This window comes from Nycticebus coucang, chromosome 9, assembly GCF_027406575.1.
Source record: "Nycticebus coucang isolate mNycCou1 chromosome 9, mNycCou1.pri, whole genome shotgun sequence".
Classification (NCBI taxonomy): Eukaryota; Metazoa; Chordata; class Mammalia; order Primates; family Lorisidae; genus Nycticebus; species Nycticebus coucang.
Window position 1 is genome coordinate 106,316,078 of NC_069788.1, and position 27,455 is coordinate 106,343,532.

A 27,455-nucleotide genomic window follows, 5' to 3' on the forward strand; every position below is an offset into this window, starting at 1 on the left:
TGAAAGATCCTCAGGAATACTTTAAATGTTGTGATTATAAAAAATAATAAACTCTGAACATCTGCGTCATTTGGAAGGCATAAGAAATTCTCTGAACTCAAGACGTTTACAGAAAATAGCTACATTCCTTAAATCTCCTGTAAATTCTAGGCCACGGAAATGGGGAATGTCTTAAAATTGTTAAATGGATGATTTAATTAATGGAGAATAAAAATCTTAAAATAAAAATATTGCCTGAGTCATTATTTTTGGTTTGTTTATTTCTCAGGCACAAGTGCTTATTCCAAACCCAAGGAAAAACTTAGGAGGTAAGCAAATGGGAGAACATGTAATATTACTCAGAAGAAACAACTCTTTACTCTTTTCATGAGAGCACTAGTCCTTTATTTTCTAAGTTCCTGAGGAGAGAATTACTTATTAATTTTTCAGAAGACCCCTTTTTTTTTTTACACAATGTCCCTTGAGGTTTCTCCAAACCTTGGAACATCTTGAGAAAGTTCCAGCATGTAAAAGTCGTTGTACTTACGGTCATTGCACTGGCTTCCAGAATAAGAGGTCATGGAGCAGTCACAGGTGAAACCTTCCCACTGCTGCATGCAGACACCCTGGTTGGCACAGGAATCTTCCTGGCAGGTGGTACTGGGTCCTAGCAATGCACAAGACAGAGAAGGAAAAACAGAGGGAAAGGAAATGTTAAAAAATTAGTCAAATTCAGAAAAATCACTGGAATTTACCATTCTCATGCCCCCAAATATTCAAAGGCACAACCACCAATCTCATGCAACAAGAATTCAGTATACACAAAAAATGACAGGAATACGCACTTAGCCACAAACTATCAACAGTTACGTACAGAAGGGAGAGGGCTGAACACATTGTTCTTCTTTGGGTAGACTTTGCAAAAGAGCTTCATCTCTACCATTCAACTAGAAAGACACCTCATTTGAAGCATGGTCTTTCTTAATGTATAATGCTAAACTAGGTAAAAAATATATCCCCATGATTCTTAAGAATTAAGGCACAATGTGCTATCCTGAAACCAAGAGTCCCTGTGTCTACTCTGTAGCATTAAAAAGATGTTTGATGAGATTGATGATGGAGGAGGAAGGAAAGGAGGAAAGTTTAACAGTCAACATGTGTCGTTTTGTAGGTGCGGAGCAGGGGTCCTTACCAAGGTGTCTACATTATCTCATTGAACTCTCCCGAGACTCTAAGCAGCAATTGTGTTTACCTCCATTTCACAGATTTTCAAAACAGAGCTCAGAAAGGTAAAATGATTTACCCAAGGCTACACATTTACTAATTAAAGGATGCTGACGTCCTGCTTATGTAGACTAACCAGGAGACCCGTGCTCTTGACTACGCCAGTGGTTTTCAAGTATGAATAATCCTCAAACCTGCATCACCTGGAAATTAGTTAGACATGCAAATATTTGGACCTCACTCCAGACCTACCGAATTAGAAAAATTGGGGTCAGGGGAGGCATAAATCTGCTTTTACAGGCTTCCAGAAAATTCTGAAGCAGCCTAAAGTTTTAGAATCATTACACTACACCACACTGCTACTCGAGGTACTTTAAAAGCAGATTCTCATAAGCTGAGTGTGCACACACCAGAGGATGAAAAAAGAGAATTATTTGAAATATAAAAAGAAAATATTAGAAATTGTGTCCCTTTTTCATTTTATTCTATATTATTTCTATTTTGTGTCTTTCATAGGCTAATAGTAGGTAAGAATAATGATACATGTGTATAATTTATAAATAAGTGTACCTATTTAGGTAAGAATAATGATACATGTGTATAATTTATAAATAAGTGTACCTATTTTGGAGGGATTCTCAAAATCTTTTTCTGCAATGAGCAGGAAATTAAGAAAAGGCCTATGATCTCTTACTGATGCCAGTATCATCCCTCTTTAGGTCAGCTCCCTGCTTCTCTGCCATCATTCTCTCGTTTGTATTTCCTGTGTTAGCTTTGGGATTAAAGATAAACCTATACCTTTGGAATTATCTGAATGAACAGCAATTATCTTAATATTAAAGATTACTCCATGAATTTCCCAGAGAAACTCAGTAAAGGAGTGAGTCCTTTGACTCATCAAATATATTAGGAACCAATGCATAAAAGCACTCGACTGAGGAAAAAATATATATAACAATTGCACTAACTGCATACTGCACAACTTGCAGCAAAGCTTCCCACGGGCACAGAATATTGAAATGGAAGCACAAAGGGTCCTAAGGCTGTATATTCAAAAGAGATACTTAATTACAAAGGGTTTGTCTTCAGGCAGCAAGACATTTTGTATTTATTCATGAAGGGTGGACGCAGTACAGGCCATCAGGCATAAGACAAAGCTATTAGGATATGACATAAAAAGTTCAAGACAATTACTACCACTGTGCAGGTAGGAGCAGGCAGTATTGCTACTGGGTTTTGTGTTTGCCGTGTGGATCCCCCATGTAGAGATGAAAGGAGAGACACGGTCATGTTCTCAGTGGGTTTTAAACTTGAGCATTGGTACTACAAGTTTCATTAACAATGGCAAATCAGGACAGCTTCTATCAAAGGATAAAAGCTTCTGGGAAGTCCGCAGGGGCTCCCTGACCAAACAGCTCTCACCAGACAATGGGCTGGTAATTCAATTGTACCGGAGAATCAGCCACACATGAAGGCTTTACCTTGAAAGGCAGCAAAAAGCAAAAACTTTGGGAAAACACAACGATTCGTCACATGTTGATTGAATCCGAAGACAAAGTCTTTTCCCCTTTCTTCTCACTGCCAAATTTTAAACATTTTCTAAGAGCCAGCCCAAAGGCCTTCCCCAGAAGAAATATTCCTCAGTCACTTCTAGCAACAATTCTCCCCCCTTTTAGCGGCCACAGCAATTATTACCTGCTTCACTGACTTTTGCGTAAAACAACATTCGATTTAGCACCTTGTTACACATCACACTCTGCTTCTACAGTCCTCAAATTATCTCATGTTTTTACTATTTGTTTTTAATCACTAAAAGATTGCACGCTGCTTGCTATGAGAAATCACGTGACATGTGCTTGCTACACCTAGTCTACTGCGGAGATGCAGGGAAGTGCTTCCGTAAATGTTGGGCTGAACTGAAATGTAGACACCTCTGACTGGCCTGCGTCCCATTTCTGAAACCAGAGTGTGAGAGCATGTCTGTGCTCTGGAAGTAGTCTTTCCCATTTGTCAAAAGTTGGTGAGGAATCAAATATAGAGGAAACTGGAGGCTATTTCCTGATTCCACAGAATTTGTTTCACATGCTTAATAGGGCGAATGCCTATCTGCAGAAGCAGATAATCCTGGGAGACTGACTGCATTGTAACCAAGAGCAAGAACATTTCAGGGAAGACAGCAGAAACTTTAAGGACTTCTCATCAGTTGGGACTAGCCTTGTACTTTGCTTTCAAGGTTGAGCTCACAGGGCCCTGTGTCGGTCTCCAGCCTCATTTCCCACTGCTCTCCCCCCACCCCCAGCAGGGATACACTGTTCTCCTTTCACATCCGCTCTAACACAGTGATGCTCAGAATATGTTGCCCCCAAACCACCATCATCTGCATCTCCTGGGGGCTTATGAGGAAAGAGCTTTCCATCCCCACCCAAACCGGCTGACTGACAGCAGGGTTCAGGAATCTGAGCCAGAGCAAGCCTTCCAGGGGATTCTGACACCTGCTCAGATCCCAGGACCACCAGTCTAACACCTGAAGCCCACCCCTACCTTCAAAGTCCTTTGCTCCTACGGGGTCCATGGCTTGAAAGGGCCCTTCTCCAGATTTTCAAATGATTGATACACTCTTATTCTTTAAGTTTTAGCTCAAAATTAGCTTTTCCAAACTAGCCTATGTAAGGAACATCACATTTACTCTTCATCGTATCTCCCTGTTTATTTAACTCATGACAATTACATTACAATGGCCTGTAATTAAATTAAGTTCTTATCACTCTGGGACTAACCTTGTTCTTCCTTTCAAGGTTGAGCTCATAGGGTTGCCAACTTTTTTTTTTTTTTTTTGTAGAGACAGAGTCTCACTGTACCGCCCTCGGGTGGAGTGCCTTGGCATCACACGGCTCACAGCAACCTCTAACTCTTGGGCTTACGCGATTCTCTTGCCTCAGCCTCCAGAGCAGCTGGGACTACAGGCGTCCGCCACAACGCCTGGCTATTTTTTTGTTGTTGCGGTTTGGCCGGGGCTGAACCCGCCATCCTCGGCATATGGGGCCGGCGCCCTACTCACTGAGCCACAGGCGCTGCCCCCTGGGTTGCCAACTTTTTAAAATGACAATAATCGTGTATATTTATGGGATACAAGGTGATGTTTTGATACACATTTGAAATGTGAAATGATCAAATCAGGCTAATTAACAAATCTAGCTCCTTACATATGTTTTTGGTGGTAAAAAAAAACATTTAAAATCTATTCTTTTAGCAATGTTGAAATTGCAGTGAATTATTATTAATTATAGTTACCATTCTGTGTGATAGATTGCTAAAGGTTATTGCTGTCTAATTGAAACACTGTACCCACTGATCAACATCCCCCTTTCCCACCTACCCCTCTTGCAGCCTCTTATAATCACCATTCCACTCCACTTTTATGGGTTTAACTCTTTTAGCTTCCACATACAAGTCAGATCATGAAGTATTTGTCTTTCTGTGCCTGCCTTATTTCACTAAGCATAGTGTCTACCAGGTTCATCCCATTGTTACAGATGACAGGATTTCCTGCTTTCCAAAGGCAGAATTACGTAGGCATACCACACTTTATCCATTTATCTGATGAGGGACACCTACGTTGCTTCCAATTCTTAGCTTTGGGGAATGATGCTACAACGAACAGGGGAGTGGAGTTATCCCTTTGGTATATTGCTTTCAATTCTTTGAGGTATATACATAGAATTGGGATTGCTGGATCATATGGTAATGCTATCTTTAGTTTTCTGAGGAAGCTCCACCTGTTTTCCATAATAGCTGAATTAATTTACATCCCTACAGTGCACAAGGGTTCCCTTTTCTCCACACCCTCGCTAACACTTGTTATCTTTAGTTTTCTGGTAACTCTTCCGGTAAGTGTGAGACTCCTCACTGTGGTTTTCATTTGCAGTTCTCTGATAGTTAGGGATGATGAGAATTTGTTTTTATTTTATCTATTGGTCATTTGCATGTCATCTTTTGAGAAATATTTATGTAGGTGCTTTGCTCATTTTTTATTATTTGTTTTCTTGCTATTGAGTTGAATTCCTTATATATTTTGGATAATAGTCCCTTATCAGATGTAAGGTTTGCAAATGTTTCCTCCTAATCCAGGAATTGTCTCTTCACTCTGCTGTTTTCCTTTGCGGTGAAGAAGCTTTTTAGTTTGATGCAATCCCATGTATGTTCCCTTTGTGGCCTGTGCTTTTGAGCTCGTATCCAAGAAATCTTGACCAAGACAAATGCCGTGGAGCATTTCCCCCATGTTTTCTTCTAGGAGTTTTGTAGTTTCAGGCCTTAGGCTTAAGTCTTCACTCCATTTTGAGTTATTTTTTTAATACGGTGTGAGATAAGGGTTCGACACCATTTATTGATGAGGTTGTCCTTTCTCCATCGTATATCTTTGGCACCTTTGTCAAAAATCAATTGACCATAAATGTGTGGGTCTATTTCCAGGCTCTCTAACATTTGTCAATATGTATGCTTTTTGCCAGTACTATTAAGTTCTCAACTGTCTGTCACATCCTACTAGAACGTAAGCCCCTTGAAGGCAGAAGTCCTGTCTGCCTTACTTGCCTTTACATCTTTGATTTCTGGTAAGTACTTGGTATAGAGTGAGGGCTCAGAATATGATAGAATAAGAGAAAGAATTCAACAACAAAAGAAGTAAATGAAGTCACTGTCTTGGACTTTAAAGCTAAGTGGCTTTCTAAATATTTACCCCTAACATTTACCAATATCAGCTTGTGTAAGTAATCTCTTACTTGGAATTAGTTTTGTTTTTGTTTTTTAGGGTGGAGTGAGTATTTAACTGAATAGATTTCCTCCTCTAATTTAACACATTTAATCTCACCAGATGCTAAGATAAGACCTCTTTGGTGTCCCCTCTACCCAGGCACAGAATGTAATAACTATGTGTTGAATGAATAAGAGCCTGGGCTAGACCCTAAAACACCTCATAAATTGATCATGTTATAAATTCCTACTCTTACTTCAATCTTCACTGTTGATTGAGTCAGAAAGCAAGGATTTCAGAAAAGTAAACTAGGACACAGGAAAGTGAGGTGATTTACCCAAGATCTCACAGGTAGTGAGTAGCAGGGCAAGGTCTTAACCTAAGCTTGTTAAATTCCACAGCCTACCCACCTAAGGTCTTATGGAAGGAGGCAAGCCCAGATAGGGTGAATGGGCGTGTGTCCTGTCACTGGATTAACAAGTGTGACTTAAACAAGGTACTTCTAACCTACAGCCACAGAGGGATGACACTGTAATGTAAGGATTTGGCTTTTTCATAAGGAAAATTTTCAAATGTCATTTTGATTCAAAATTCAATTAAAACTAAACAGGAAGATTTAATTGTATTTGTCTAATTAGATGAACAGAAATTTGCATCAAATAATTATATATGTTTATAAGCATAACAGAAAATCTTATAAAATAATTTTTTCCTAAAATACTCTTTCCAAATCAACCTAAATTTCCAAACATTCTTAAGATAACAAAAACCTTTAGAATTATACAGTTATAGTCTTTTTTTAAACTATTGCTGTTATTAATATCTTAGAACTTAAATAAATAAATAATAAAAAAATTAAAAAATACCTTAGAACGTCACATGGCTTTAGGAAACTCCCATACAGGAATGATGTACACTACTTTTACATTTGATATGTAATCAAGCCTAAGGAAATAGTCACATATCCTTTTCAGGAAAGATGTTTCACTTTCTCTTGTATGATAGAGAAAGTGACAGGACAACAGTAGTATGTCTGGAAAGACTAAATAAATTGCCAGTGATGTTAGTACTTTGGTTTCTAACTTCTATTTTGAATTCACTAAAAAACATCAAATTGCATCTTGTTTACTTTTATTTTTTTTCTGATGATAACTTTGATGGCTGCCACAAATTCCCCATCATTCTTCTTGAACTTGGGATTGTTTTTCTCTTTAGGAATTATTCCCTGCAGTCATTTTATGCCTGTCACTGCTCAAATCCACCTTTGCAGAACATGCAAACTGATTTAATCAACTCCTCTTCATGTTCTAGAAAAATCAAAAGTTGATGGAGTTTCTTTTATTATTTGCAGGTCTTCGAAACAGAAGTGCAGCTTGAAGCTCAGGATACTGGCATTAGAGGATATTTTACTTCTGTTATTGCCCAAGTCAGTATCAGTAACATCCCTACTCTCTTCCATCACTAACACCCTCCCACAATAGATTGAGCATAAAATAAGTCCTACCCAGGCATGGGAATTGGTTGAAAACTGAGATGCTTCTGTGAAACCTTTCGTGGTATATCACTGGTAAATGTTGAATAGTCATCACTCCAAAAGGGGGAAAAAACTGACTTGTAACATATGTTGATTTCAGTAGTATAAAATAATCCCACTGTAACCAATTTCAAACTATAACACGTTGCATCATGTCAGCGGGTTTGCAAAATCTCTAAAAATTCTTGCATTGGTGCCAGCTCCAGCACGACATTGCCCTTCATGGTCTATGAATTGAAAAGTATAATTATAACATATGAGTAAGGCAACTTAGGCAGGTGGCATTTTCTTGACAGTGGAGAGGGAAAAGTCCATGCCGGCCCCTAACAGAGTGCTTGTCAGAGCCAGAACATGACTGGTGCTCAATCTACCCTACTTCCAGGGGTCGCCTAGGTTATAAAAGTCAAATAATTAGATCATTCCTTCTTTTTAAAATTTTGGAGAAGCCCTCATCAGTCATTTCTGCCTTAGAAAAAGCAAACCCTGGACCCATCTTTTTCTTCTTTTCTTAGCACTGACACAGTGGTGTGTCAGGGCAGTGGGGGGTACTTTAAAACAGAAACAGAACACATTTCAAAGGACAGGCTCACTCAACAAAAAGTCACTTAAAATACTTTGTTTTAAATAACATTGTAAAAATATCATCTAGAACTCATCAACAATATAAAAACTTTCTACTATAAAGTCAGCATTGAGAACATTTTGGGATGCACGCTGATTGTCCATGCTTTGAAAATAAGTAAATCCAGATTCACACTTATGGCATAATAGAGAAAGAAGTCCAAGGCGTCAGAATCCAGTTTTATCACTTACTAGCAATGTGACCTTGGGCTGGCTACCTACACTCTGAACCTCAGTTTCCCCTACCACATAACGGAGATATAAATTGTTACTACTTCATGTAGTGTGAAGATTAAATAAGATAACATGAAAAACCTGTAAATTTATCCATGCAACAGGGGTAACATTATTTACCCAGTAAGACTGTGGTCATAATGAAGATTCAATGTGCCAAGTACTTGGTGTATGCCTATATCAAGTAGACTCCCAATAAAGAGTTTTAACAGCTCCGTGGGAAAGGAAAAGAATCAAGTTCTCTCTTCACACTTAAGTTGGTGTAGAGTTGAGGAGAAATTCAGAAATTCAGAATGCATTAAGGCAGTAAGCCAAGACTGGACATGGTGGCTCACACCTGTAATCCTAACACTCAGAAAGGCCCAGGAAGGAGGATTGCTTGAGCTCAGGAGTTCAAGACCAACCTGAGCAAGAATGAGACCTCATCTCTACTACTACTAATAATAAAAAAATTAGCCAGGTATAGTAGGCATGCCTTTAGTCCCAGCTATTCAGCAGGCTGAGGCAGAATGGCTTAAACCCAAACTTTTTAGGTTTCAGTGAGCTAGTATGATACCACTGCACTATAGCCAGGACAGAGAGTCCTCCCCCACCCTCAAAAAACAAACAAACAAAAATAAATGGTACTAAGCCATATTTGCGCAGTTCTTTTGCTACCCTCTCTTATGCAGTGTTGAGGGACAAAAAGGCAATCACAGTGGGGAGTTCAGTTTCATTTCTGTCTTATTATTTTCTACCATAAAAACCATTTTGAGAAGCTGATTTCTATTAGGTCAAACATCAATTTTATTACGTAAAACCCATTGGGGGATGTGATACAATCCTAATCTTGGGAGAAAAGGAGGTAGAAAACAATATTCTTCCCAGTAAAGATAGTTCAAAAATGAAAATTCCTTTATTTTAACTAAAGTTGTTTGGCTGAGGCCACTTCTCATCTTAAATGCCCTAAAGCATCTTCTGATTTTCCAGGTATTGAAACCTCATATTGATACAGGACAGGTGGCACGGTAGCCGGATGAGCAGAGCTGGAGGACCTGCCGCCTTAGCCCTGGTGAGTTGGTGCAGCGGCAGCCGGCAGCGGAAACAGCTGGCTGCGGGTGGGAGGGTAAGGGAGGTGCAGTAAGAGGCTCCAGTAACCAGAGGGGCCAGACAACTGCCAGGGAGACACCAGCACCTTAGGTCTCCCTCCTCTTTCTCTTCCAGCTGAAGAGGAACACTACCTTTTCTAGGCCTGGTCAATTTCATGTAAGTTTCCTAGACCTGAAAGAAAGGGATTTTAGCCATTGGTTAACTGAGTTCAGGCTGAATGTAACTTTAGAGGTGGACCCACACTAAATGTAACAATTGAGTTCTGGCTGATTAACCCCATGCTACTATATATACACCCCTGAGCAAAGAACCCAGGCAGAGGCAGAGAGAGGGAGTGAGAGAGCTCTTTCCCCCACCTGGGTTCTCTCTGCCAGGAGCTTTGGCTTTTTTTTTTTTTTTGTATTTTTTTCCTTTCCTGTAAATAAATCCTGTCTTACCACTGATCTGTGGTCCGTGGATTCATTCTTTGAATCACCAAGACCAAGAACCCTTGAAGATGAAATTCCAGTATCAATATACTAACTTCAAAATAGCTAGCTAAAACTCAGCACCCAGATCAAATCAATACTGGCTCCCCCAACCACCTGCCCACCTTCTGGGCAGAAAGGAAACTTATATTAAAAAAAAAAAAAAAAGAAAGAAAGAAAGAAAAGAAAGAAAAAGCCATTCAATCCCAGAAATAAAATCTGCTAGTAAGAATTGTAATTAAACCTGGGGAAAGGACATTCTAATTAATTAAGTAACACAATGAGGAGTCATTATTTTATCCCTCACAGTTTATGTCATCCCCTCTTTCCCAGCAAGTCAAATTTAATATTTACTTGATAGCTCTGCAGCTCCTTTCTTACATGGACAAGTTTTCTGGAAATGTTTTCCTCTTTAGTAATATTCCTCTTGAAAACAGAAAGGAATTCGAAAATTTCTTCTGAACATTCTGCACAAATTGTCATTCTATCCAAACTACACTAATATAAAGACTGCACTTCTCAGAAGGCAATATCTCTCCTGTGCTTCAAGGGAGTGCCTTGGACAGCTCTTACCCCCTCTGCCAACCTGGGTCATGTAGAGGGTCTGGCCTGAAAACAGGACAGTGGATGAAGCACTTCCTAACATCTTTTATCATCCTGTATAAAAATATATATATATATTTATATCTGCTATTAACTGGAATAACAGCGTAGTGAGGGCAAGGGAGAGGAAAAATCAGGAGAAAGTTCACTCTTTTCTTAGTTCCTCACGGCAGCATGTGAGACAGAAACTTGTTTACCTCTCTGGCCAAGTGGAGCCCAGGGTCAGCAGGACACCTCCTCCCTCAGCCTTGAGAGATGCTGCTTCCTTCCTGACTCAGGGCTCTGCCTCCCGTTCCTGTCCTCCTCATCCCTTCCCACTCTGGTGTCAGAATCGTCCTGACAAAATGAAAATCTGACCCAAATCGCTGCCTCCTTAGAGCATCCTTAAGATAAAAGTCCAACCCCTTCCATGAAAAGTCTGTGTCTACCCTACTGCTCCTGTTTTACCTTCTATCATGTTTTTGCAGGCACATTCTTTCAGCTAAATTGAGGTTCTTATAGGTCCCCAAAGCAGCCAAGTTCTTAAATATGCTTCCACTGGCCGTCCATCTAAAACACACTTGTCATTCAGGCTCAGCTCAAACTCCACCTGAGAAGATATCCCCAGAGCACTGTCCATGACCATCACCCCACACCATGCAGCCATTATCCCCCATGCTCATATGGCACAATGTATGACTCTGGGATGGCTGTTTCCACTCTGCATTGCGATTATTGTCAATCTACTGAACTCTCTGAAGTCACAGACTGCTTTACTTCTCTATCCCTGGTATGAAGCTGACTGCCTGATACATGGGCATAGCTGACACTTGGTTCCTGTTAAATCGAACAATACAATCACTAGAGAAGCCCCCCCCAAAAAAAAAATTAAAAATAAAATAAAACACAACTCCAGTTACACAATGCCAAAAAGACTGAAGCTGCTGACTCATCCAGATTCATCATGTCACTTCCCATACTGCATTGTGAAACCTAGGTATTTGCTTTGGAATACATTGGCCTCTACACTTAAGACAGCCTCATTTCTTTGTCATATGATTTTACCGCCTTTCCACTTAATGGCAACTATTACTGTCTAGTCTTACAGGTTGTAGCTGAGAAAAGCTAGCTTGTAAGTCCATACCCCGACATCAGACTAAAAACTGAAAGCATGTGCCATAATACAAGGAAAAATAAGATGACCCCAAATAATTACAAAGAATAGAAACTCCTGCTACAAAGAGCCTGTTAAATCATTACATGGATGAAAGAAAGTTTGTGTCAATGGAGTAACAATTAAAAAAAAAAATACTGATGACCAGACTGCTTCTGTAAAGGAGAAAAATAAGACACTGCCAACTATTCTGTCCCCAAATCTGTATCCATACTTTGGTAAACAATTTCCATTAGGCATGAAGGGCAAAATTTCTTTGTATGATTTCTACAAACCACTTTTCCTTCGGGTGGGAATCCTAAGATTATTTTGCCTTGTGGGGAGTCCCTATGTCAATCTACTGAACTAGACTCTAGAAATTCAAAATCCATATAGTTCTTACCCAGAAGAACAGTAAAGTCAAGAAGGAGATGCACTTGTCTAGTTTTATTTGCTGAATCTGGTCCTAGGAAGCTTCAACAACCCTGGATTGTCTGCAGTGCAGATGGAAGCCTGCCCTCTTCCCCTCTACCCCCCAGCAATCACAGATTAGTGAGTCTTTTCTGATGACTAATGTTGTTTAAAAAAGTATCACCATCCCTTGTATTAACCTGGATGGAGCTGAAACACATTGTTCTTAGTAAAGTATCACAAGAATAGAAAAGCAAGTATCCAATGTACTCAAGACTAATATGTAGCCAGTAGACAAACTAATACACGTCCACACAAGAGAAAAACTCAAGTTGATTCAAGATGGAGTGGGGGGAGAGGATGGAGGGGGAATTGGTGTGCTCCCACTTAATGGGCACAATGTAAGGGTATATGGCAACTTCCTGGGTGCGGAGTAAAACTACAACAGGGACTACAAATGCAAATATTGTAACCTAATTGTTTCTACCCTCACATTAATCTGAAAAGTACAAAAAAGTGAAATAAATAAAAAATTGTCACCAAAAGGGCCTTATACTTTGCAATTAAATGCTACTACCCAGTACCCTTGAACTTGTAGTACTAATTCAGTATATGTTCTTTTCATTAATTTTAACATATATCAAAATCTATGTGAATCTGCTAAGAGGGGATAAAAAGAGTTACAGTGAAACCCCTAGAAAAAGTCCTTATTAGTTGATGTCCTCCCGAGAGATAGACACTTATAGTGGTTGCGTACATGGAATGTAAGGAGGAAGTCACAGCAAAGCAAATGATCTTTTGAAAGAAAAGTAATTTTTAAAAAGCTACCTTTGCCTTAACCACTTCCAACCACTTTTGCTGATAGCAAACTCTGCAGAGACCATCTACAGCAGTTGCCCACTTTCCTATCAATTAAAAGATACCTAAAATGCCTGTTTCTCCCTTGTTATTCTCAGTCAGAGCAGCCTGACACTGCAGGGCCAGTGAGCCATTACTGACTTTGTAAGGTGCCTCTTTGAATGGCAGCAGAAGCAGTTTCAGAAATGGGCATTCACTGACATCTCACACACAGGCATTTTATAAGGTATTCAGATAAAACTGACAGATCTTCTTCTCCACGAGTACTCTTTTTTTTATTTATCTAAGATCACAAAACAGGAAATTAAAGTGCTTAACCAAAATCCTCAATAGGAAATATAAATCTCTGGAACATTTTAAATATCTCACAAATGTCTACAAATATTTCTTTCAAATGAGTTAAGAGAAACTGACATTCTTTTGCACAAGGCCCAAGCACTTAAATGTCTGCTCTAGGAAATGACCTCTCTGACCCCAAAAATAATAAATGAAGAGTTCAAGTACCCCCCACAACCTTCCTGAGTGCTGCCTTCTATCTATAAGTAAATAAACTAAAAGGAACCAGCCCCTCCATGGCAGCTACTTGCAGAGAGGCATTAATCACTTCCAGAGTGGATTAATGCATTTGTAGGTAGTCCCAGTATAGAATGCTGTCAGACCTCTGTGGTCCTCCCTCTAAAATGGAATCATGTTTCTATCCCCATGAGGTTTTCTCTTTATGGTTATTTTTCATGCATTGATCTGGGTTTTATGCCACCCTTTCAGAAGAACACAGGGTTCAGCCTCCTCCCCATAATCGCTGCTGTCCAAGAGGTGTGACAGCCGGAAGACCTCTAAAGAAAAGATACCAGGGGTTATACAGGGCATCTTTCAGTCCAAAGTGGTAATGGGAACAAGAGCCTTCTCTACCTTGCAGGTCAGCTTTGGTCAACGCAACTTTGTTAGCAAAAGAACAGAAAAAGCGAAAACAATAACCAGAGGTTAGTAAGAGGTAGAATAAACCAGGGTAACACTACAGAAATAAAAAATGCAATCTGCATAACCGACAACACTCAGACAGACAAAATGCTCTGCAGGTTCACTAGACACAGCACAGTCGGGTTGGGAGTAGCAGAGGGACGTCAGATCAGGGCGGAGCAGGCCTTCTCAGAGCCAATCAGCAGACCAGGGGTGGAGCAGGCCTCCTCAGAGCCAATCAGCAGACCAGGGGCGGAGTAGGCCTCCTCAGAGCCAATCAGCAGACCAGGGGTAGAGCAGGCCTCCTCAGAGCCAATCAGCAGACCAGGGGTGGAGCAGGCCTCCTCAGAGCCAATCAGCAGACCAGGGGCGGAGCAGGCCTCCTCAGAGCCAATAAGCAGAGCGGGGGCGGGGAAGGACAGGGCTTGAGGAAGCACAAGCAACCGGCAACAGGAGCCTTCCCACATCCACACAGCCAACCCCAAGGCATACAGTCCAGAAATAAGGGTGGTGTGTGGCCAGACTTAAAGACACATATGTGCAATCAGATGGGGCCCACCAAAATAATTCCGGACACTTAGGAATTGAACATGGAAGAGTCAAGTTGCTTGAGCAAGCCCCTTGCGCCCTCCAGCAAACGCCAGCAAAGAACCTGGTACCAGAGTTGAACGTTTGCATCAAGGTGCTTTGGGAACACCAAAGAACTCAATTTCTTTACTTTATAAAAATACAGCCAAATTCAAATAGTGGTGGGCAAAAAGGCACCAAACTATGCCCTTCTTACTTATTTATGCCAGTCTCAAAACAAAGCATGTGTGTTTCTATCAGATGTTTACCATCTGGTATTGTGGGACAGCATTTCTAGCCAGGAATGCCTTGGCCTTTGCAGCAAAGCTGGCCTCAAGATAGGAAGAGATATTTGCCAGCCAAATATGAAATCAGCCATTATTATTTTTTTAAATCCTAGCTTAAAGTGAGAGGTAGCAAGTTACAGATAAATGTTGGCTAGAAGTTACCCAGAAATTATACTTGATTTCTTAACTATACACTCGGCATATATTAGAAACATAAAATCAAAACCTAGTTCAAGATTTTTTTATTTTCCACAAATAATGGAGAGCCAAAGAGTAATGGATTAATAGGCTTTAAAAATAATTTTGGATGCTTTTGCCTTTTATCTGCTGTCGATCTGTCTGATAAAATGGGGAAAGTGATACTACAATAGAAAAGTAATAAATTTACTACATGGGGATCTTGAAGTGTCATTATCAATAATTTTGATAGAAATATATATGTATATTTTTCTGTGCATGCCAAAGTTATTAGACTAAAACATATCTTGAAGAGCCCCTATTTTATACACAGAAATGATAAATCAGGAAATGTGTTCTATTTCCTTGGGGTCCTATACCGTGTACTAATACTCAAGGCTTTCCTGGGGCTCACAAGCACCATCCAAGAGACTCAGAATGAGAAAGGCACTGTTTTGCAGTTTCTGTAAGCTTTTGTGCTCTTTGTCAACCACCCCATCATCTTCCACAGAACCCTAAAAAGCTCCTGGGATCTCTTTGCAAGGGCTTATTCACAATGGCACAGACTTCCAATGACAGTCATTTTATGCCATAACCTACTTTGGGGCCATTTTTCCTGGCCACTTAGGCTAATTACCCAAGTCATTTGTGTACAATCAACAAAGACCTTCTTCCCTTAGCACTCACCTTCCACTTCATCCCACCCAATGAGGCAGTCATAATGCTCGATGGGTAACCATCCTAATTATCTCCATGGCAATAGAGTGCAGTGATATTAGGCTCATGGGGGCAGCCACAGTTTCAGATGGCAGAGCCATCAAGTCACAATATCTGGCTTTGAACAATCAACTGCACTCAGAGGAAGGTCAGCAGCCTCCGTAATGCACGTAATGAGTAATGCCAAACTGCATGCAGAGTTGTAGGTAGGGATGTGGACATTTCCCCCAATTCTATAAGTACTTTCACTTTTCTGATGCTCTCACTGCTTCTCTTAAAGCTCTCTTAAAGTAGGGATGCCCCCTCTTTATATTATTCATTTTAATATACTTCTGTAAAAGTTAGTTTTACCTCCTATTAATCCAATACTTTAGCTTTATTTTGTTACACTCCAAATTTCATAATCTATAGGGCTGTGTTTTTAATACAGTAGCCATATGTAATACTAATATTTCAAATGTAGTCTGAGTGGATGTGTGCTACAAGTATAAAATACACACACGATTGTGGAGATTTACTATGAAAAAAGAAAGTAAAATTTTAAAAATCGTATGCCAATTATATTCTAAAATGATTATATTTTTGATACAGCAGGTTAAGTTAAATAAAATATAAGACTAAAATTAACTTGACCTGTTGCTTACCTTTTCAAAATGTAGCCAATAGGAAATTTAAAATTGCATGTGTTATTTATATTTTTACATTGTTATAGTGTTAAATGGATAATTTCTGTTAATTTTTAAATTTCAAGAACTGATGACATACTACCATATGTATCATTTGAACTATGCTTTATGATTTTTAATATGTGATTTTCATATTGTGATTTAACTTGATATGATCAATTATTCCAGAATAACTGGACTTACTACCATTCTACAATTTTCTAAACTAAGATACTCAATTTAATTCCAAACTTCTACATCTATCCCAGGATTGCCCTTTAACATTCAAAAGAACTAAAAGGAAGCCAATGAGACAAAAATTCTTGAAAAAAATTGTGCATTTCTAGAGGAAGAAAACAAACTGGCTACTTTAAACAGTTGGTGATTCTCAATTCTCTGTCCCCCATGCACTCACCATACACACACACACACACACACACAAACACTCCACATACACAACATATTTGGTGAACAAAATTTAAGAAATATTTCTGGCTACAGGAAAAATGGAGTGGGTTAGAGGGACGGTCAGTCTTGTCATTAGTGCAACATAGAAAACTGACCCTTAGGCAGAGGGAAAAGACTTCCATCAATACCAATCAGCCTCAGAAGCTGATGGGAAGCTTTGCAAACAATGTGCTTTGTGGTGATGAGGGAGCCCGGATGGAAGTTGCTTAAGAACAGGAAGGATGCGTGAACACAGATATGAATGAGCAGGTTTGATGTGGAATTTACAAGAGATGTCAGAAAGCACAGTATATTGCACAAACAAAAAACCATAAGGCTCAACCAGAGGAAAGAATACCCAGATCTTTGGTAACTGGTCAACCAACCTCTCACCTTTCAAGTTAGGTGGAATAACCTTTTCACCCAACCCAAGCCTGCTAAGGAAGGATGAATATATTCACTCCTACCCTCTGCTGGTTAAAATGAGATTGCCTTTTATTGCAAAGAATGGTTGGTTAACAGTCAGGACCTGTAAGATGTAGTTAATAGCTGAAGAGACAGCATATCATTTACAGGAAGGCTGAGCATGGCTTGTTTTGCCGCATGCATGGGCATGCGATGTTATTAGAAGTCTTACAGGAGATAATATTTGTAAACAATAATCCCATTGTTTTATTAAGCACCTACTATGTATCAGGCATTCAACATGTATACCTCTGATTTGCTTATATTACCCTCTCAGGTAAGTTCTATTTCTCTGTTTTACAGGTTAGAAAGAACGTAGCTCATAGAGTGTAAGTAACTTGTCAAATGTCACACAGCTAACAAGAGACACCACCTGGACTCAAACCCAGGAAGATCCAAGCCCACAATGTTCCACCACATCATACTAAGAAACTGCCAAACAATGCCTGATATCTAGGAAGTACTTAATAAATGTTAGCTCCCTTCCACCATCACAGCATTCTGACATCGTTTCCCTATCTCATTCTAGTTGCATTAAAGAATATGCTTGCTATCAGCCAAAATAAGAAACATTCAGTAATGGTGACACCCATATAAAGTCTCTGGTCTACCCCTCATCATGTGTCAAAATATAAATGAAAGTCTCGGATGTCCTTTAGCCATTCTGGAACCAAAGGCACAATTATGGAGAACCCTGATGTCAATGCCAGGGAAGGATTGTTATTGGCAAGGATGTGACACTTGGGAAACATCTGCCAACATACATTCCTGGAGCCTGTGGCATGTGTCTCAGCATACTCAACCAGTGACAAAAGGACACCAATGGTGAAGTGACGTCTGATAGCAAATGGGAATGACAGAGGATGGGTAAACTGAGGAAGGAGGCATGGGCAAAGGCAGCAAAGGGGCTGGCAACAAGGCTCTAGCTCAAAAAGAAAAAAGAAGGAAAGGTTGTACCTTCACAGCCACGCTCTATCTGCCCGCTTCGATGGAGAGCATCATTGATGAGGTCTGGCAGGCGCCCATTCAAGTCCACTGATGCCAGACACCCCTGAAAGCCATCCCGGGAGGCCACGAGCTTTGGGAGGTTGCTGTACATACCTTGGGCCAGACCAGCCATGTAGAGGTCTCCTAGAAAAGAAAGTAAGCAGCAAAAGAGAATACATAATGGATATGGCAGCCATGTCAAGTAAAGCCAACGCATTTTAGACCGTTCATTAGATAATTGGTAACATTGCCAGGGAGCGGGGACAGCTTAAGTAAAATAATTGCCAGAGTTTCTGTACTGCAAACAGAAGAAGCCAACATCTCTTACATGTCCTTCATTTCATGTACGTCATCTCAACAATTCGAATAAACATAGATGAAATAAAGGTTGACATTGTCAACAAAACTTAATCATTTATTCAGTGCTTTTTATGCGCTTGTTACCAATAATATGCCTATGCCTAGGGTTTTGCAGACATTCCATTTACAACCCATGTGGGGAGTACAATTGTTATACTCACTTTTCAAAACTAAAATTAATTAAACAAAATAAAAATATAAGTAAGTTGAACAAAACTAAGAAATTTTACCAGTGCCACCCAAGCAGGAAATAATGCAGCTGAAATTCTAAAGCCTATACTCCTTTGGGGGTATTATGTTCCCCCTCCACTTTTTGACATTTATCAAAGCTCATTATTCTGTCCTCAGAACAAGACATTCCAGAGATTATCAGAAAAATAACCATTCCTGGAGGAGTCCTCTAAGCTGAAATTGAATAAATGGCAATAAGGTATAATTGACCACTGTTAACATAGAACATGTACAGGGGTGGCGCCTGTGGCTCAGTCAGTAAGGTGCCGGCCCCAAATACCGAGGGTGGTGGGTTCAAACCCGACCCCGGCTGAACTGCAAAAACATAGGACGTGTACAATGCATGGCAAAAGCACGGCACTCTGAACCTGAAGTAAGAAAGGATCTAGGAGGGAGAAACCTCTTCACGAAGTTTACCTTTCAAGTCCAGATTTTTAGCACCGTTGATAACCTGAGTGACCACTTTGGTGTCCACTTTCAGGCTGTGGGTGTTACTGTTGTCCCGGGTGATGACGACATTGTGCCACTGGTTGTCATTCAGAGGACGGTCGCTGTTCCCTTTAATCACATTGGGACCATTTCCAAGGTCAAACACGTAGTGTATGTACCTATGGAGGACAACAACCACCCCAAAACTTGAAATCCCCTGAAGTGGTTTAATGGCAATATGCGTGTACCCAACAGAGATGAGGGCTTCAACCCCCCCCACCCCCGCTTGCTAAGCTGGTATAATGCAAGGATAACTACAGCTTCATTTATGTTCATAAGAGGATAAACAGATATAGTCTATCACACTTCAATTCTATAGTCATGGAGTTTATTTAATACACTTAGTACGACCATCCAGAACCAAGGTGGTGCAGGTGGTACACTCCAAAATACTCTGAGGTGACAATTAAATCCATAGAAGATCATGGATCTGCTTTCGGTTTGTTTTCATTTTCACTATTTTTCAAGACAGGGCAGTAAATTGTCCTTTCTTGAAGAAAGGGCAGCTGTTAAAACTTTGCATATATAAGCTAACAGTAGTGTTAAAAGTACCTATGTTTTGTTTCTTGGTATAATTTGGTGGTTGTAGTTAGTATTACCCAAGGGATAGATGCAACATAGTCCACAGTCCCTCTTTCACTAAAATAAGCCTTTTTTTTTTTGTAGTTTTTGACCTGGGCTGGGTTTGAACCCGCCACCTCCGGCATATGGGGCTGGCGCCTACTCCTCTGGGCCACAGGCACCACCCAAAATAAGCCTTTTTTTCTGTTGTTTTAGAGAACTGAATTTTATAGTAAAAAGTCTAATAGTGTTGAGTTAGTGGAAGATGGTTAAATACAATCACGAGTCTTTCTCCTTTCCAGACTTAAGTCATTTTTTATCTTTTCAATCGATAAATATGCTAGCATGTATCATATGTAGAGAATAAAGAGTAGAATGAACAATTTTTTATGACTATATTTTATGTAGGGCTTGAGAGAAGACATTCACCATAAATAATGTGATCCCTTCTACTCACCCCTTGACAAGCTCCACTGCAATGAAGTCATTACCATCACCACTATTGAAGAGAATAAAGCCGTCAGCAGAGGTGGTCTTGAACTGGAAGAAGAGGTGCATGGAGGTGTAGGCCTGGAGGGTGGCCAGGCTCAGGTAGCTGCTCTTGGTCTTGAAGGTGACTGGGTCAGCAATGATGTTCCTCAGTCCAAAACGAGCCTTCAGCTCACAGTAATCAATGTCACCATTTTTGCACAAATCAATATAGAGCATGCCATTAAACATGAGGCTCTGCAGGTGGCCGATGAAACTGGAGGGAACCACGGAGATGTAACGTTTCTCGGTCATGATTCCGGTTTCAATATTGTGGAATTCCAGGCGGGTGTGGTCTCCCACCATCGTGCCTAGGAAAATCATAAATGAGGTACAAACAGGAAAAGTTATATCTTTTGTCATAGTACCCTTAGTATATCTTTGAGGTGTAACTTTTTTTCCACGTAGAATATATATATATATATTTTCTTGAGTGAATTTCAGAAAACAAAATGCTCTATATGGTAGTTACCTCACTCGGCCTCAGTGAAGGAGCTGAGGACGGGCTCCTGCCCAAGTTTTATGTGGTAAGTCCCACGTCCACATGAGCTAGTCAGCATACCAAGGAAAATACAAGATCCTGGGTAACCCAAGCTAAAAGATAAAACTATTCGTTTCTCTATTCAGGAAAACAACTGGGCACTAACGTGCACTGTAAGAAGAAAGACCTCTGGTGCTCTAACCCTAAAGATGCAATGAACAAGCCTTGGGCATTCCCTGCCATATACTTGTTGCCATAATAACTTGCCACCTAGTATTTGTGGAAAAGCTGCTATTATAAAAACTGTTGATTTACCTGCCCAGAGACTGTTGCTTTATCAGCTAATTCCTAATTTTCCTTTGAGAAGCCCACCTTTGCTGTTTGACCTTCAAACTGTTTGCTCTGGGTGAGTCTGACCCTAAGAAAGCTACCCAAGCTGAAATACTCAACATATCTAATCCCCCTGACCAAGACTAAACAGTGGTCCTCAAACTTTAGTGTGCATTAGAATCACCTGAGGGCTTAAACTCACCCTCTGCATTTGTAATTCATAGGTCTTAGGGGTAGGCCTGAGAATCTGCATGTCTAACACATTTCAAGGTGATGCTAAGTTGGCTGATCTAGGACTCACGCCCAGAACCACTGGGATAGCAGCAATCTAAGCTGACCTCACGATACTGGGCTCCAGAGCAATAGCTGGCACTCTTAAGAAAGAGGCATTCTTTGCAAGCAACACTTGCTGGAGAGATAGGAAGAAAGCAAGCCTGGAGTCCCTGGAGACCATGTGATAATCAGAGGAATGGGAAGACCAGTGACCCAGAAGACAGTCACTAAACAGAGAGACAGTTTCTCCGTTTGGATGTTATTTGAAGGAAGGTCTGGATCCAGCTGGACATGTCTGGACTTTTTAAAAACTGTGTGGCAATAGACTCCCTTTCATGCTTAACGGATTTGAGTTAAGTTTCTGACATTTGCAAATGAAAGATCTCCAGCTGATACAAATGAGCTTGTTAGACCTTTCACTGCCTAGAAGTGTGAGTGACTAGGGCAGAGGGGAGGAAGGACACTTGAAATAAATACAATGAGACTAGAAATTTTGATAACAAAGTCAAGGAAAACATCACTATGTGATCAGCTTCACACTAGAAAAGAGCTTCATCAACATTTGTACAGAAAAATCCTGTTAAAATACAACAGAGCATGTTCTACCACCAAGTGTTGGAGGGAGGAGAATGGGAATTCTCTTTAGCAAGATGAACCCAGCATCTCTTTAGTTCCTCTTTCACAACTTCCCGAGGAAAAGGAGTTACATACTCTGAATATCAAGGATAATATTCTGCAAAGAAAAACCATGTATGCACAGCTCAGCCCCTGATGCTTCCTGTTCCTCTCCCCTAGAGTGAGCTACCTTCAGGAGACACTCATTCTCCTGGACTCATCCACCACCTGGGTGTCACAGGAGGAAGGCTTCCTTCCATAGGGACGGACCAGCTGTCCAAACTAGTAGAACTAAAATTCAAATGGATAATTCTGTTTAACTCTGAAGTTCAGCAGATGTAAGCAATTTTTTTTTTAAATACCAGTGTTATCACTGACAAAAATGACATTTGATTTTCACCTCCCTTGCATTTTTTTCCCCCTCTATTGGCTTAGAACTCAGATAACAAAAAATCAGGGAGAGTTACATTTTCTTTTGGGGCGGTGTCCTTTAAACATCCCTGTCTGTAAGATCCAACCAGATAATAACATCGAATGCTTGATACTGACCTCATCTTCCTGGCAACAAACTCAAACCTAACTCAAAGGACTGGTCATAAGCACAAAAATCCCAATTCACATTTTATGAGTGTCTGTGTGGTGTTTTGACAACTAGTGACAAATCATTTTCTTAACATATGCAAAAATGAAATGATGATGTTGGTTAACTTTACTATAAAAATGTTGTAGAACAGAAATCAAAATGCAACATAAATCTGCTAACAACCGGTTAACTAGGAAAAAGAATTACCATATAAAATTAGTACTGAAAATTGGACTGGTTGTGAAAATGGAAAGTAATGTAAACTAAATTCTCATGCTCAAAACAACGAAGTCTTTGAAATAAACAGCCAGTGTTGGTTTGGCTATAGCTGTACACACCTGGAATGGGGGCTGTGGCTGGAGGATGAAGGGGAGGAGTCACAGCCAATCTCCATGGAGACAGAGGAACTTAACTAAGATGACTGATGCTGGTAGCCCTGCAAATTCCTATTTTACAAAAAAAAAAAAATCCAAGAAGAGAACTGAGGAAGTGAGAATGAATGCTCCCTGGTGAAGAGCTGGGATTCCAGAAGGAATCTGAAGAGACAATGTTAGAGTCTACTGGCAGCTTTTAGAGAAATACTGGATAACTTGACCTACAGGATGGGGGAAATTCTGCTCACTCAAAAAACAATTTTATAAAGTGAGAAGAAATGTTAAGGTGTTGATTAAGATAAAGAGAAGCTAAGCACAGACTTGGGTAAGTAAGAGAAAGACGCAAACAACAGGATTTAAGAGCTCAACACAGGAACCCAGACTGAGTTGTGGTTCAGGATGACTCAGGCAGCAGCTTCAGCTGAAAGTGAAGAGGTGGGACAGAAGGTGACACGGGACCTTGGTTCCATGTCACGGTGTGTGCATGTGCAATTGCACCTGAGACAAGCATGAAAAAGATTGCTAACGCAGAGGTGTGCAGCCTTTCTCTCCCCTCTGCTGCACACTGGAAGGATACTTAGGCTACACCTTAAATACACAAGCACTGATGAAAGCTGATTAGCCAACACAGGTCTGTGCACACTTTTCAGGATATCCGACACCACAGATAAGCAAAAAAAGTCCTCACAAAATCAGCAAGAGGCCAAGGGCCATAGGCTGGACACCCCTGGCTTTAAACCTCTGCGAAATGAAGCAAAAAAAAAATTTTTTTAATTTGTGTGCCACCTAATATGTATTGGTAATGGGATATTAATACAGGGCTACAGAAAAGTAAGCCCCCTTTTCCACATAAGGGGCAAATATATGCATACCCCATGGCAGCTGCTTTCAAATTTTAAAGGAAAGAGAAGTAACCCCAGAGAAAGATAACCAGAATAAAACAAAACTACTGAATATTTCCTGAGCACCACATAGCCACCATCAAATGTCATTATCAAAATTTATAGACCAGTGTCATCCTCTTGCTTTAGAGGAGAGGACATTTAACTTATAGAGGGTAAGCAATCTGATCAAGACTCCTACAGGTGGTAAATAGCAGACCACCCCCAGGGTAAGCAATCTGATCAAGACTCGTACAGGTGGTAAATAGCAGACCACCCCCTATATGGAACCCAAATGTGCTAGTGCTGAAGTCTGAATATTTACTTGTACAATAACCTGTCATTGGTGAAAAAGCTGCCTCCTATCATTGTCTAAGAAAAATAGTAGGTGGAAGTCAACTGGTGAAACTTCCATGCAGAAGCTGTTTCACATTTCTTCCCTGCAGCCAGGTATCATGATGTCCCCACCTCATTCATGGGGAATGTACTCAGCGCTTTCCTGAAAGCAGCCTAGTTGCCTTGGCTCCTATTTACACATTCACTTCCATACTTCACTGAGGGCCAACAAGCAGTCTACAGAAAAGCCCTCAGAGTGATAAAGAACATAAACCTATGGAAAATTCTGGCCAGGTTCAAGCTGTAACTTCCCATAAGGCAATATAGCACGTCCTAGATGAGTGTGAAGACTCTGAGTTTGCCTTCTGGGTCCACAAATCTTAACTGGGTTACTTGGGGAGAGTTACAGAGCTTTTCTATGCCACTGTTTCCCATCTATAAATTACATATGATGTTATCAGAGTTAACAGTATCAATACACATAAAGCTCTTAAATAGCACCTATGGCTTAATAAACTGTAAGCTATTCCTAATTAGGCAGTATTCCCTTTCTTTCCTCTCTCTGAAATGATGCAATTGTTTTTCAGCTATTTCACTTACTGTTTTTCTCTCTTTTACTAAAATGCAAGTTCTTTTTAAGTAGAGACCACTTCTCCTGTCTTCAACGTGTCTCTCAGTGTTTAGCTGAGGGGCCTGGGCACAGCCACCATTCCGAACTCAGAGTTTGGATCTCCACCTTTTAGGCACATGACGTTTCTGGCCAACACTAAATGCTTAGCAAAAATAAACAATTAAATGATATAATGGGAAAGGCTGAAAGGAAGCAACTTGACCCTTGTGGCTCCTAGACATGAGGAGAAAAGTTAGGAAAATGAAGGTTTATAGAGTCCCCAGTCTTTGAATTTTGCCCCCAATTCTCCAGCTCCCCTGATCCACATCCTTTCCCACAGGACACTGGCATTTTTCAAAAGTGTATGCTGTGAAACACTTTATTAAAAAAAGTTTCTAGAGCCAAATAAATTTGGCAAACACTGCATACTTATCAATGGTGAGCAGTGTACATTAGCTTATTAAAATCTCCTAATGAACTTTGTAATAAAAAACTCTACTTTGAGTTGGAGATGGACTGGAACGGTGGCTAAGAGACCAGGCTCTGGGGCCAAACCACCTATATTCAAAAACACTACTTTTGTTTTGTTTAAACTAACATTCCTCAACTCTCTTTGATATAGTTTTATTATTATTATTATTATCATGAGAAACAAGTTTTAAATAGAAAACTTTGGAGGATGACTTTTTACAACTCAGCACTATGCTTACTAGTAAGTCAACAGAGGCAGAAGTGAACAGGGACCAGAGCAATCAAGAGAGGGTTGAATTTTTGTACTAGCAAGAAGTTAAGGGTAGAGTTACATGGTTCATGAAGCATCAGGCCCCAGTTCTGGGGAGCATAATCTTTGAATTTATTCTTAATAATAGAAATACAGCTCAATCTAGCGATTGTTATTATCTTTCAGCTGAACTTAATACTTTTCCAAAAATACAGTCATATTACCACAAATGAAAAATAGTTATAAAATATTTTGAGGAATATTTTTTCCTTGCTTTCGATTTCTTGAGTTTGACCTATTCTTTGCATGACGTCTACAAAACAGCTGAAAATTCGGCACACTAGGGGACCTTAAACAGCATGAAAGGGATTACTAAATAAGCCGATAGGATGCTACTTAATAATGGGGAGACTGTGTGGTATTTTAGTTTCATTGCCTTATTTTATGACTTCTGTGAACCAACATTAAAATTCCCAAATCCCTTATCACTGTAGAAAACAACCCAAGGTTGCAACTCATAAGCAAAATAGCCCCTTTCCTTCCCCAAATTTATCTTTCTGGCTGCTTTTTTACATCAGTAGTGAAGTTGACAGCAAAGCTGAAAATGGAAGAGCTACATGAACTTCAAAAATCAAACCACCAGATGACTTGGGCATTCCATGGTTTGGCCCTGCTTTTTAGTTATTATCGGTAAAACAAAGCTGAGTTTATAATTACCTTTATTTCAAAGTTTCCATAATAACCAAGAGAGGGAATACGCATTACCCTACCCTCCGTTCTGTGGTTCTCTGTGACTGGTTTCAGGGTATGTCTTTTCCAAGGAAGGCGAAAGGAACTCTCACTGCCGGGAGAGAGTGGAACGTGGTCGCCATCTAGTGGCTACTACTCAGAACACGCTGTGAATAGAGACAGCCCAGAGGAGTTTGTGACTCAGCCTGCACCAACTGCTTATGGGGATTACTTGGACTACTAATTCAGGTCGACTGTGGGTTCTGAATTCTATGACCATTTTCACATCTCTCTTTTTCAAAATATGCATTTCATAACGCTAAGTCACCCTTCAGGCATGCAAACCCGTACCTTCACCTCCCAGTACTAAGCTATGTGCGTGTGTCACTGCAGTGCTTTGGAGGGTGTCATGGCTCTGATTGTCCTTGGTTTTTGTGGGGAGAGGTTGAATGTTGCAGTCTCCCTCCTGAAATGTTTTCTCCTCCTCACTCCTAACCAGTTTATCATATTGCGTAGTATTGTAAGATAAATCGTTTTCTTATGATGGATCGTGAAGTACACCAAACAGCTTCCTGACTTTGTGGATTCACACAGGCATGGATTTGGATTCCACAACTTTCTCAAAGTAAAATGGCATTAAGAACACTTCCTTTGAAAGACTATGTTGGACTACAAAATATTAAAGGAGCTGATATGTGCAGAACAGCTTATGTCGCATCTAATGCCTGCTGAGCACAGGGAGTATGCCAGACGCTCCTCCTCCAGCCACAGATTATCTTTTCTACACACACACACTCCTACACATACACACTCACACCTCTACACATACACACACATTCCTGAACACTCCCCTACAACATACACAAACACATACATATACACCCTTACACTTATACCCTGCACACACCTACACACGCACTCATACGTGTACCTACACACACACCCCTACACACATATACAAACACACACATATATGCATGCACATACAAACAGACCGACACACACACCTGCACACACACAGGCTGCACTATAACTCTTGATTCAGATAGTGTAGAAGCTCAGGCTCATGAATATAAAATTCAAAGACCCCAAATTGTAGATTATTTATGTTGGTAAAAAGGGCCTTAGAAATGATATTGTTTCAATTCTGAAGATGAGGAAATGAGGAAAAGAATTTTATTT

At 40.2% G+C, this 27,455-nt stretch overlaps 1 protein-coding gene across 15 annotated transcripts in view; it reads right to left on the reverse strand.

The window, feature by feature from the left end:
- The window catches only part of NRXN3 (neurexin 3), a 1,789,915-nt gene that overhangs the window by 914,159 nt on the left and 848,301 nt on the right, over positions 1-27,455 (reverse strand). For 9 of the 15 annotated variants that reach the window (XM_053602376.1, XM_053602372.1, XM_053602369.1 and 6 more), the window contains exons 12-16: positions 20,270-20,651; positions 19,180-19,370; positions 18,142-18,315; positions 13,812-13,838; positions 527-646 (exon numbers count right to left, since the gene is read on the reverse strand). In XM_053602376.1, the coding sequence (XP_053458351.1) occupies positions 527-646; positions 13,812-13,838; positions 18,142-18,315; positions 19,180-19,370; positions 20,270-20,651 (894 nt within the window). The remainder of the gene's footprint in view (positions 1-526; positions 647-13,811; positions 13,839-18,141; positions 18,316-19,179; positions 19,371-20,269; positions 20,652-27,455) is intronic. The other 6 variants (XM_053602374.1, XM_053602388.1, XM_053602378.1 and 3 more) reach the window with 1 other exon arrangement.